This window comes from Lepidochelys olivacea (assembly GCF_965140295.1).
Source record: "Lepidochelys olivacea isolate rLepOli2 genome assembly, chromosome: 2".
NCBI classification, from domain to species: Eukaryota; Metazoa; Chordata; order Testudines; family Cheloniidae; genus Lepidochelys; species Lepidochelys olivacea.
In genome coordinates, this window is record NC_140412.1 from 248897114 (window position 1) to 248911028 (window position 13915).

Below are 13915 nucleotides of genomic sequence, written 5' to 3' on the forward strand. Positions count from 1 at the left end.
GTAGAAATGAGTACTAACACAGCCCGCTCTTCTAGTAGCCACAGACTCTCAAGGTGGCCTCATCCTCTCTTAATTAGCTTGTCCCCAAGTCTCATCCAAAGTGGTCAGTTTCCTAAGAGTAAAGACACTGAGATCTATTTCCTGAATCAAATTAATGGGAAAAATATTAAATGTAATACTCTACCTCCATAGAAAATCACTGTGTTGTGTAGAAGCAGCTGAGCATCTGCTTTGAACTCCTCATAACTCCTGTATTTTCCTTCATTTACTTTCTACACAAAGCAAAATATAGAACTATGAAAACTACTGGCAGAGTGACTTGTTCATATTATGCACACAAGCTCATACAATAATATGTATTAGGCAGACAAGGTGAGTTATTGATATTGCCATGGCTCACAAATGTACTTATAACACTTCCAGGATTAGTCTGTGGCATCCTACCTGTCCATATTTCAGTAGGTGCAGTACTTGTCCAGTTCTCAGGTACCAAGAGGTGCTTTAAAATTAACTTAATTAAAGGAGGGGAATTTTTCTCAGTTATAACAAGTAAATCTGGAGTAATCCCATTCACTCCCATGGTGTGTAACAGAATAAACTCTAGCCAATAGCATTTGCTCAAAGATTTGCTCCCTGTGGGACAGTGCTTTGCATCTTTCAATCCAGTTTCAATCCAGAATTTCATCTTCATATCAATTCAGTGTTGAGCTCCCATATACTTTTCTAAGGGCCTCATGTTGCAGCCACCGTTTTCTCAAAGGATTAACTTTCAAAGCCCATAACTTTAAACCATAACAGAGGTTTGCACTGAGTCACACTGTGCATTTTTCTAGTTCTGCCCAAGCTGAGCATGCTATGGCCTTCTCCACACTAGTAAAACATTCTTATCTGTGCGACTGTCAGTTGCACTGCCCTGGTGATAGCACTTATGAGAATTCTAGCGTAGACAAAATTCTGTCAATTTCTGGGATTTTTGCCAGCATCAACCAAACCTGCTCTGAGCAAATCTAGATCACATGGTGCTAAAATGCCCAAACTGCCTACTCTGGCAACTTCCACCTCTGGAGGAGTGCAACTGGTGGTAGTTTCACCAAAAAATGTTAGTGCATGTGTGATTTCATGTTTCAAGCAACACTAAATTCTATTTTATAATACTGAAAATCAAGAACCCCCAAATCTACAATTAAAAAAATAAATAAAAATATCAATAAGTAGCACAACATATCATATAATTTTAGATGCAATATTCAGTAAGATATTAATCCTTATAAGGGAAGCCCCCAACTCCTTTGATTTAATAAGTCATGAACATAATCACCTTACAAAGAAAAGATTATATATTAACCAGTATTTTAATTTTAGAAGAAATTAACATAAAAGGTGGTTCAAGTCATTCCTGCTTTTTGTGATCAACCAAAATGTTTGGCATTTTATGAATCATCATGATGTTTGGAAAGCAGATGTCTGTAACTGCTTTGACAAGAAAAAAATGGACTATTTGGTCAAATATGTTCTTATGACTTGTTTCATTTGCCATTTTACTTATTAGCCCTATTTTCAAACTTAGATGCCTAACTTTAGGCACCCAAATCCATCTTTAGGCAACTAAATAAATAGCCTGATTTTTCAGAGGTGCTGAACACCCATATCTCCCCTTAAAATCAGCTGGAACTGAGGGTGCTCTGTGCCTCTGGAAATCAGGCACATTTTTAGGTGCTAAAAGGATTTGGGTGCCTAGCTTTAGTCACCCAAGTTTGAAATGTTTGGCTATTATGCTTATGACAGAAGCCATAGCAGAAATGAGCATGGAAAGAATTAAATAACAAGGATTAGTACTTTGGTTCATAACGTTCTGGCCTCACTTTTAAAGACAGAACAAAATTTCGCTTAGGAAATCAGAAAGCATGTGACTGTACCTCTTGTATAGTAGGAACATCAACAGCTGAGTGCACCAGCCTCCTATACATTGGGTGCTTGTTGTCCTTCCCCTTCTTGTTTAGATCGATAGCCTGAAAGGACCAAGAGACAGTATGTGAAAAAGAATTATTTCACTTTACATTAATTTAAGTACTTCATATAAGGAACAGGGAGCCATACAATCGCATGCCAGAGGTGGAGAAAGGGAAAGAAGTGTTTCACCTTGATTTTGTGTCTCTGTAATATCTGAAGAGAGTCCATTCCACTGGAGGTGTGGGGTCCTTGCACAGGCTATTCCAGCCAGAAATATGAATAATCTGTATACTGGGCCATGGGCCGTACATGTTGAAACAGAAACCATTCCACAGAGGATGTGTAAGAAGGAATGGCTCTTTGTGTCCCCTGCTCTCTTGCACACTTATGCATGGGGTGACCATAATATGCCCCTAATTGAATACAACATATTTAAAAAGGGGACATCAGAAACATTTCCCGACTCTCTACTACCCTCTCGATGCAAACCACCGCCTTGGAAAAGTGTCATTCTTTCAGACTCACCCGCTCCTTCATACGAGAGACAATGAATCGCAGGTATGTGCTCATCTCTTGCTTGCTTGTGTTTTTCTTCTTAATGCTCTGTTTAAAAAAAAAAACCCAGTCAACTATTTTTTAAAAATCTGACTTAAAAAAACCACACCAGCAACCCTCTGCAGTACAAAGATTTTAAAAAGGTACATTTGCCTCAGATTAAATCATACAATTAGTTAAGGAAAATCTCTTCTTCAAAATTGGTACTGCTAATGCACAAGAGTAACAGTCAAAGCATCATAGTGATACACGAATTATGTATTTTGCTGAGGACTTCAGTTACAGAAGAACTAGGTGCTTAATTTCCATTTAGTGTGTTCTTAATGCCTCCTCAAATGCTCTCACACAAAAAAGTAAAGAATTACTTTGCCTTAATAAAATGAAGTAATGAAGAAAGGCTAGGATCAGCATAAAATTACAACATATTATTTAATGGTCAACTTATCAGCAAGGTATTACTATCTAGCTACCGAAAGACAGGAAGAAAGCTTTAAAAAAAAAAAGAAAAAAAAAAGAAGCCTGTAACAGCTGCAAATGATATGCTTACTAGGCAAGCAGAAGCTGTTTAGCATGAATTAAAGTATAGTATTGTCACTACAACTATGAGTAAAGTGATAGCTCCTCTTTGCTCTTTTCCCGGCCTCCTGTAGGTCTTCCACATTTAAAGTGCAGTTCTGTGCTGAAAAGAGACTGCAAAAGCAGCAATGTGGGGTTCCATGTTTATTATCACTCAGTGATTTCCATATGATCACTTCACAAGCAAAAAGGATTTTTTTGATTTTGTTTTTCCCTACCTCCCAGCCTTGAATACTCAGCCTGGTGACTGAGTGTTAGGTTGAGTTCTTACCTTCTCATGCATTTCATTGTCACCACTATGAAGATTTTAAAGACTAAATTAGGCTCAGAGTTACATCTCTGTAACCTCCAGGTCTTCAAATTATGACACCTGTGCAAAGCATGGTCTTTAATAAGGTTTGCAAAGGTGCAACTGATTGGAACTTAGGGCTAGTCTACACTGGCAGCGCTTTAACGCGCCTTGTGCGGTTGCGGTGCACTAAAAAAACCCAGCGCTCTAAGAAAACCACCTCAATGAGGGGCGTAGCTACCAACGCCAGAGCTGGGGCACGGTTTAGACAGGCACTTTACAGCGCTGAAACTTGCTGTGCTCACGGGTGTGTTTTTTCACACCCCCGAGCAAGAAAGTTGCAGCACTGTTAACTGCCAGTGTAGACAAGCCCTTAGCAAATAATACTCTTTGTGATGCACAAAAAGGAACGGAATCCAATTCACACCTTCCTAGCTAAGCTGGCTCTGCAAAAGCTAACGGGAAAACTTTATAAAATCGTATTTCTCTCACTGGAGTATTAAGGGATGACTCTGAATACACCAAGGGAGCAGATCGGCACCATTTTTACATATTTACTTTTTAAGGCCAACACCCTTGCACTTTAAGGTTAATAAATGGATAGTATTTGAGTCTCATTTTGCCTTTACTCCTTCTGAAATGTATTGTCAGCCAACTATAGGCTTTTCTATTATGGCAAGTGCATAACCTGCTCTTCTCAGGACTTATACAATGTCCACTATATCTTTCTTAAAGCGAAGGAACCAAAGTTGGCTACAGTACTCCAGATGAAAGCATGCATACCATTGTTTAACCAGATGGATATCCTTAGAGAATTGGGCTCACATCTTTATAATACATCTCACCAGCCTAAATACTAAAGTTTTAATTGCTACTACATACTAAACATACATCTTCATTGTGCTAGCTATATCAACACTTAAGCCTTTTTCCTCACACAAGACTGCAGACATGGGATGAAATTCACCACTGTGCAGAGGGCCAGCCCAAGGCTAGTCTAGCACTCATGTCATACCTAAGCCCTATGTTCAGGACTTAAGTGGTGCATAGGCCTTTTTCTAGCCTCTGTATGGAGGTGAATTTCATCTTTAGAGCTCAACTGCATTTATTTTGTCAATTTGCATTACCGTACATATCTCCATGTTCAATTTTACCTGCTATGAGACCACCCAATCTGTTTAAATGCATCTCAATTGCTGTCTTACATAAAACATAACAGTTCTACTCCATGGAAACCTAAATGAGCATTAAAAGATAACTGTGGACTAGCTGATGTCATTTTAAGGTTTTAAATAAGCAATAGAGTGCAATGTGTGCTTCTAATGACACAGCCTTTGAATAGACTGAAACTCATTAGGACACAATAAAATTCACTTGCCTAGCCCAGTCTCTCTCTATATTTCCCTTCCTGACATAGTCTTGATTTCATCATCTGCAGAAAAATCCCCAAATTAATATGAATATTTTTTCATGCGTTGGTCTGCAGGACAGATTTGTAAAGAGAATATATAAGATAAATGGGTTGTAGTCTGATACCTAAGCCTTTATTAAAAGACAGATATCTGGCTTTGCTGTTAATCACAAGTGGTGATGAAAACTACAGTACCATAATTAATTAGCCAATTTGGCCAGGATCTGTCCACTTCTCCCCAATTCCCTACACTGGTTTATTTTAGGAAAAATGTTATTTACAGTTTTGATGTCTAAAATTCATTACTTTTGAGATTTTAAGTAATGAAAGCCAAGGAACCAGCAAAATGGCTTTTTTACCGTCGGCTTAGTCTTCTGGCTGTACAACTTCCAATCACCTCTTTAATAAACTAAATTCTAATCAAGACTTTTCTTTTACTTTTCTACAAAGATTTTTCCTTCATCAGATATTTGCTGCTCATGCTCAGTTTGGAAGCCATGTTGGGAAAAGATGTCACTGAAAGCTTATGCTTATGCTCAAATAAACTTGTTAGTCTCTAAGGTGCCACGAGTACTCTTATTCTTTTTTTGAAAGTCTTCCTATCATTTAAAAAAGCTATTACATATTCTTACGCAAACATGCAAAATTAGTACTTCTAAATACTCAAAATATTTTTAGAGTAGTCCAACTCAAGCTACTTAAAGCAAGAGGATGGATAATGTTAGATCTGGGGCCTGATTCTCAGTCATACTGAAACTCAATTACATTGCTTTGGCAGCGCAAAGGAATAGGAGTAAATTATAATCACATCCACTTTAAGGACCCTTTCACATAGACAACACAGTATAAAGGGGTCTCAGTGTAAATGAGAATCAGACCAAGCGCTCTTTTAATCTCTCATTTTTTGGGGGTGAGAAAACAATATGAATTTGTGTACTTTTGAATTTGGAAGAGCAGTGAGGAAGTACACTCTATAAGCCTTCCCACACCTCCGCTAGTGCGAACCTTCCCTGCCTGGCAACAGACCTTCTGTTTAAGTACCAAGCTTCTCAAGAGGAGTTTATCATGGCCTGATCCAACTCTAACCTGAAGTCCAGGGGGAATCCCTACACTGGCTTCATTTGGAGTTGGATCAGGCCCTCCGTCGTGCCAATTTATGAAGTTATTTTGCTGCCATGCCACCTTGCCTTGTGATCCCATCAGACTGTAAAGAGTTAGCTTGTTAGTGTGTATGTATATACTGCATATATATGTATGTGGGAAGACTGTAGTACAGGAGGTCTCATGCAGAAGATGCATGTGCTTTGGGAGATAAAGGACCAAGGTTCTAGCCTGGCTCCTTGCTTGTGTGTCCATGAGTTATAAGTCACTTTTAAACATGGGACTTGAGTGTTTCGAAAATGCTGCTCTTTAATCTGTAAATCAGTTTATATTTGTAAAATGCTTTGGGACCCTTTGGAGTGAAGTTTAAGATCTGATGTGAATAGGGCACACATGGCAGGGGGCAGGGAGTCAGGGCTCCTGAGATCTCTTTCCAGTTCTGTCACTGATTTGGCAAGTCCCTGAACTCTGTATTACACTTAAGGCTGAGAGTATGTCACGGAGGTCCTGGATTCCGTGACTTTCTGGGACCACTGTGACTTCTGTAGCAGCTGGTGTGGCTGGCCACTGCTGGGGCAGTTTCGGGACACCGCCCTCCTCCCTGCCCCCAGCAGCAGTAGGAATTTGGGTGTGTGTGGGAGGGGGCTCAGGTCTGGGGCGCAGGAGGGGGTAAGAGCTCTGGGCAGCGCTTACCTTGGGGGGGTGCTCCCCGGAAGCGGCGACATGTCCTTCCCTCTCAGCTCCTAGCTCTGTATGCTGTCCTGTCTCCGCCCGCAGGCACTGCCCCTACAGCTCCCATTAGCCGCGGTTCCCAGCCAATCAGAGCTGCGGAGCTGGTGCTTGGGGCGGGGACAGTGCGTGGAGCTAGGAGCTGAGGGAGGGACATGTCGCTGCTTCCAGGGAGCTATGAGGAGCCGGATAGGGAGCCTGCCAGCCCTCCCACCCCCACTGGGGATCTCAGGCCACGTGCTGCCACCTGTCCCCCCCAGCAGCATCCGTGGCACCCCCAGGCTGCCCCCCTCCCCCTCCCAAGATTTAGTCAGGGGTATATAGTATGAGTCAGGAACAGGTCATGGGCCGTGAATTTTTGTTTACTGCCTGTGACCTGTCCATGACTTTTACTAAAAATACCTGTGACTAAACCATAGCCTTAATTATACTTACCCAGTGTCCTCTCCAATTGTGTTGCCTTCATGCTCCACTTGTCCAATCATTCCAACCCCTACATAGAGAATGCCTTCCATATCCTGTCAGCCAGGCAGTTACCTTTTAAACTCATGAGAACTCTTCTCTTCCATGATGCTCACAATAAATGAAACAATAATATTTTCCACTTTGGCTCTTCATCTTTCTTATTTTATATTAAACAAAATATCTTGAGTGACCACCATAATCTGCACAAATCAAACCTGAACAACTGAATCATTGTACTGTTGTAATCCTCATCCTTCTGTCCCTCTAAACCTCTGTACTGTGTGTGCTCCTCTACTCAACATACTATGTTATGGGTAGATTGTTAACAATGGGGACAATCTTTCTATATATTCCATGAACTGCTTCACACTACTGAGCACTAGAATATACAGAATATAGATCACGGTAGTTTTCAGTATCTTAACCTCTCTGTGCTCATTACCCCTGTATAAAGATGCTTACCTACCTCATTGAGTGGCTGCAAGTCGTAATTGTTTGAAAGCCCTTGGATGAAAGATACAAATTATAATGATGAGCTGAACAAGAATGCACTAGGATCTAGATGAAGCCAAATCTCGCCCCGGGGTGGGTGTGAAAATGGGACAAGTTACTTACTGCCTTGAATCATCCTGCCTTAGTGGGCTGTAGCCCACGAAAGCTTATGCTCTGATAAATTTGTTAGTCTCTAAGGTGCCACAAGTACTCCTGTTCATCTTCTTTTCGTTTCTTAAGAAAATCTTAAATGGACATGATCACAGTTGGTAACACTCAAAAGTTGACCTGTTTTTATTTCTATTTATGAAGTCCATGCAAATCTTTGCATGCATCAGTTTTTCCAAAACAAATGATTCAGTACTTTTTCTGGTATTATTTTCTTTTTTAGTTCCCCTAATAGGTGCCAAATTAACAGCAGTGGAAAATGAAATTCTTTCTTTTATCCACCCAACAGGAAGCAACACTACTGCAATCTTCCCATGTCCCCCCCACTGACTCACCAATCTGCCTTTATCATGTCCTGGAGGGACCATTTTGATACAGGTGAAAGACTATCTGATCTTCACACCCATTTGATAGCGTTTCTCTGTTGTTACCTATCTACCAGAAACTGGGCTGAGAGCACCAACATAAAGCAACGATTCGTCAGCGGTCAGTGACAATTTCTAGTCACTACCAACCTGGATTGGATTTGAACCTATGCCTAACTCTGTATCCTCTTACCAGTGCTGAAAGCTATGCAATATTACCCCAAATATTCACACTGGTCCTTTAAAAACAGAAGAGCCAGAAGCTCAGCACTCAATGGAAGGAAAACAAATTTCAGAGCCAAGCTTCCAAAGAACTGTAATAAACATTGTGGAGGGAAAAATATTTTAAAATTATGAACAATCCTTGACAGTGTCCTTTGTAAAATGTTGCTGGAGCAAGCAGGTGGGCAAAATAAAGCTGCATCAGGGGACTGAAGTAACACACCCAGCAACCATGTGATGAACAGTCCAAAGACTCGGTGACCTGGGCAGCATTACATGGGAAACCTTTTAATAAGAATGAAGTGTTCTTAGATTATTTCTCCAATATATTCTGTTTCAAAACACACTTTCCCTTCTCCTTTCTAAAGAGCTGTGAGATCCTTGGATGTGAAAGATTCTGTGCACTGGCATTAGAGTGAAATAGTATTAGACACGCATATTTTTTGTCCCAGCTAATATTTTTCTTGAATGTATACATTTACTGCTGACAATGCAAAGTAAATTCCTCTGCCCTTTCACAAGAGAGTTAAGCTCTGTTATGTCCTTTGGACATCAACCAAGACACTCTAAACTATTATGATTTTGAGGATGCTCTCTCTCTGTCTCTTTTAAAATAAAATTAGAATAGAGAGTCACCTGCTGGAGATGGCCGTAAAATACAGAACAGCTCCCAAACCTGTGGCCAGGTGTGTGGGACTGGACAGCAATTCAAATCTCCCTCTTGCCTCCAGAGGACCCACTAGTCCACTGCTGCAGAACTGAGATGGGTGGGAAGCAAGTCTGGTTAAGCAGAAAGCCAGCAAGCAGTGCTGTTGAGGGGAGGAAGTGGTATTCACATTACAAAATAGAAGTCTTTTGTGAAAGAGCCTGATAGTCACCTGTGGCCTGTGAGTGAGCTGCAAGGTTTTAGGGTCAGAAAATGAATGAATCACAAAGGCCAATAAATGTGTTCTCAAGGAAATAAAAAATGGACCAGTACGCACAAGTGCACATCACTCATGGAAGAGAGGATGAGTTTCAAAATATTTTCTTCAAGGTAAAAGTTTGTTTAAAATCATCAGCTTAAACTAATGGAATTCAAGATTCTAGGATGAAAGTAAAATTTACCTCAAAACTAGCTGCTCCATCTATTTATATACATTGGATAGTGAACAAGATCCTCTGATGCGACTATGGTCATATCACAGCAGATGAGAGGGAGAAGAAAATGGCTTTAAGTCATTGTACTCTCCTGGTCCCCAGTTGTAACTTAAAACAACCTCAGTCTGGAGCGGAGTTTGGGATTTGGTCCAGCATATCTAATTTTAACTGCATCTGTGAGTTATGTGTGTGTTTGTTATGTGCATCAACAGTGATTTATAAGATCTATTTAAAAATTCCAAGGATTGTAGGATTGCTCTAGGTTGCATTCCCCTGAGTGGTGAAATTAAATGCTAAGTAAAGCAGAATATATTGTCCTCTACAGGCAAATGCCACACAGGTGTCATTTTTGGGATACACTCTGTATGTTCATATGGAAAGTATTAACATGCTTTTATTTTTTATTACTCTTACTCATCTTTCCCTCCCGCTTTCTTTCTTTCCATTTCACTCCCTTATTTGTGCTGACTTGGTTACCTTACACTTCCAGAAGCCTGTAGCTTTCAGTCTGCCCTGACTCAATGAATCAGAAGGTGTTGCTTTTTACAATTAGCATCTGGATGACTGTCAAGTCACAAGTAAGAGAAATGTGCTTGACTTTTAAAAGAAGCAACCCTAATAACTATGTGGCCTCCAACAGCTTCTCTGCAGCATAAAGAGAGTGGGCACCCACATCTCTGGCAGCAGAGACCATCTCTGGGTTGGCTCGCTGTACAAGATCTGGTTCAAAACCTACATCTAGGGAATCTAATCTTGCTTTCAGAATCCCAATGCCACAGAGCAAATAGTAGTGTTGAATGCTTTCTGCACCAGTAGTTCCTCTTTTAAGAATTCAGATGTAGTTTTCCCCCCACTTAATTAAGGCTCAGAATGTGCCCTATGCCCCACTCCCTGAGCGTATGCAGGAATACTAACGGTAAGGGGATGCAGCTGGCTAATTAAAGGCCAGGTGCCAATGAACAATAGCATGATTTGGCTGTTTAGTTTTGCCTAATGGCATGTAGACAACGTCCCTGCCCATTCCTGTAGTGCACATAAAAACTACTCTCCTCCCACCATGCTCAAAAGGACAAAACCTTGAAAAGAAAAGTAATATGTAGAGGCTATGGGTGAAATCCTGGCCCTACTGAAGCCAATGGGAACACTCTCACTGACTTCAATAGGGCCAGGATTTCATCCCATATTTTTGAAAGCTGCCCTAGTATGTCTCTGATTTTTATAATGTATAATTTTATTCCAATAGAGTAAAAGCCTTAATAACATGATTACTAAACTGCAAACATTCACATTATGGTTTAGAAAAATACACTAAAATTAAAATGACCATCAATAAAATAAATAGCATCTTGAACAGTATTTTATATGCTCATTTCCATAATACACTGCAATCTCACATTACACTCATACATACACACTTTTCTACATACACTCCAACACAGTATACTCTATGCATTCATATAAATAAATAAAAGTTAATGGGGAAAATATAGAATTATGAAAGCTACCTAAATACCTACCTGACTATTCCATTTAGTCTTTACCAAAAGATATAGTTTTCATTTCCATTCCCTCTTCCCACAGATCATTTATCAACAATAGCAGAAGCTACCTCAGGATCTGATAAAAGTGGACAGGGTGCAATTCAAAATATTTAATGGGCACAAAAGGGGTAGTATGGAAGATATAGAAGTTTTGTCTAAATACAGTGAAATCTTCCTATAAGGAGTTTGTAGGAAGTGCATGGATTAAATACTTCACAGCAAGATGCTTACACAGAATGAATTAACTTCTTAGCGCTGAAAACCACAGTAGCATTCAGAAATACCAGAAAGGCTTATAGTGAGGAAGCATTATATTTGTCTAAGTGTTATATAAACTTCCTTCAAAGGATCTTCAAAAAAGTAGTCATCTATATGCACAGTATTTTGGAATCTTTGTACAGGTATGCTATGTATGTATCATTGTTTCGATAGGCAATACTTAATCCATTAACCTGGCCAGACCATCTGTGCCACCTTAATGAAACTATTAATGAATATCAACCCTCTAAGCAGCACATTAAAGCTCATAGGTACTCACCCTGCAAACTGGGCACTGCCAGTGACTACTGCTGTCTCTAAGCCTGAACTCATCAGACAAACACTTGGAATGATACACACGAAAACACAGGTCACATATCAACACCTCTCCAGGCAAATGGCATTCAAAACAATACCAGTCATGATTTTCTGTTTCCCAGTCCTACAAAAAATACAAAATAATTTGGTATGATATTGTCATTATCTGCAGCAACTAAGAACAAAATTGATACTTCTTAAAGTCCAGCAGCAGTTAGACATTATAAACATTTAAAGAAGTGTACTGTACCTCATTTGTGTTTAAAAGCCAAGAATAAAAACCTATATACTAAAAGAACTTTATTAATGTAACACACTATAACTTAAACATAATATGAATACTAGCCTTTATTTCTTTTAATGTCTGGTTAGTAACACAAACCCAAATATGAGCTATGTCCCAAACTATACATTAAAAATCTCCACAATAAAATATTTTTTTTATTCTAGTCTTGTATGATATAACCTATTAACCTTTTATTTCAGATACTTAATTGTTAGACTACCCAAACACACATTTGTGATTAGCACTGGACCTTAACAAATTGCAGATCAGTGTTCTCTTTTCCCTTTCCAAAGATGTGGTGTATTTTCTAACATAAATTACTAAAGTGTGGTGCCTAACAGTCTTCTACACTATTAGAAATGACAAGTTTTCAGTTCTAAAGTGTGAATTACAAAGCATAAATAAAATGATGAACCTATTAGTTAAACAAAAATTTCTGACGCGCCATACAATTCAGAAAGAAAAAAGTTTTATCTGCAGTGCTGGACATTACTAGGATTATTCCTGGAGTACTGCCTGGAAGACAAAAATGTGATTCTACTGATACACAGATTTGTTTTGATACATTTTTCTTGAAAATGTAGCCTCAACTGCCAAATTCTGACCTCTGATACATGTGTGTAATCCTCACTGACGTCAATGAGAGGAGCATGTATGTGACCGGAGCCAGAATTTAGCCCCAGGAGTCTACCACACTAAAATATAGACAGAATTTCTAGTGGTCCCCATTAAATGATTACATTTGCCAATGTTATCTGAAATGCACAGTTTCCCTATACTTAGAACAGAAAATAACTTCCAAAGCTCAGATATCACTCTGATTCCTTTCAATAGCAAACACTGCACTTTTCAATTGATTTTCATTTCTTTGAAAGAATTACTCTGATTAATTCTGACCAAATGATTTTTACCCTCATCTTGTGGAGGTGGTGCTAGTAGTGTCCATAAACTGTTGGAAAAGATGTTCTCACCACATCTAGTCCGACCAAGGCTGGTCCAGAGTCCTGAGAATCCTCACTTCATTTCTCCATGCCTGGGAACTACTGTCACTTTATTCCTTGATTGTGAGTGACCTCCTCCAACACAGCCTTTCCACTGTTGCTGAGTAGGAGATGTTTATACAGCAAGTGGCAGTTATCATTTCCTTGTCCCTGAAGAATAACTGTATTGTCTCCATGACCCAACTGAATAGAAAACACCCTTGGAACCAAACCCAGGTCTCCTACACCCGAGAACACATAGTATTAATGCCAAAATAACAGGAAAATAAGTTTTATTAACCTTCATCAAATTCTCTTTGAACTCAGAACCTTGGGGATGAAAATATTAATATGTTGTCCATACCTGTAGCTCAGGATGTAATAAGAGTTTTGTCTTTTTTACTCACTGGATCTAATTTTCAAAATTTGTGGATCTCAGCTCTGATAAATTAGATTTTGCAATGATGTCTACATACAGTACACTCACTTTACCAAGCCCCTCCGAGCAAAGTATAATAGCAATACACTTCAGAGTATTTGATTTGCTACTACACTAACAAAGAGCTATCAAAATGAAACATCAATTTGGGTACATTTTCCATTTCCTATAATACTATTCCTCTTTATGTAACTTTGCAAAACTTCATCCATAGCAGGAAGACCAGCTAAAGAAGAGAGAGAATTAGCTTTTGATCAAACATTTTCCTAAATAAAAATCAAGATGACTCAAGTCCATTTGTTGTGGCTACTCATGGGAAGGTACTTTACCACAGGATTAGGTAGTTCACAATTTTGTAATGATTATTGAAAGAACTAACTATTTTAGTACATTCTAGATGTGCCATTTATGTGGAAATATACTGCCAGTTGAATGCAAGGTTTTATGACCATGGTCAAATACACTTGCTGGGAAGAAAAAGGATATGGCCAAGCCAAAAATTATGTATGACCTTAAATAAAACAGCGGCAGACCGTAGCATTCACACTATAGAGTTTTAAAAACAAATCTCTCTGTACTTTTTGTCCTTTTCATAGAAGGTATTTTCAGTTAATTGAAGTACATAAGGTG

At 39.2% G+C, this 13915-nt stretch overlaps 1 protein-coding gene across 3 annotated transcripts in view; it reads right to left on the bottom strand.

The window, feature by feature from the left end:
- The window catches only part of ZMYND11 (zinc finger MYND-type containing 11), a 162090-nt gene that overhangs the window by 25502 nt on the left and 122673 nt on the right, over positions 1–13915 (bottom strand). For all 3 annotated transcript variants that reach the window (XM_084621906.1, XM_084621908.1, XM_084621907.1), the window contains 4 exons: positions 11543–11704; positions 2476–2553; positions 1917–2009; positions 185–272 (listed from right to left, as the gene is read on the bottom strand). In XM_084621906.1, the coding sequence (XP_084478032.1) occupies positions 185–272; positions 1917–2009; positions 2476–2553; positions 11543–11704 (421 nt within the window). The remainder of the gene's footprint in view (positions 1–184; positions 273–1916; positions 2010–2475; positions 2554–11542; positions 11705–13915) is intronic.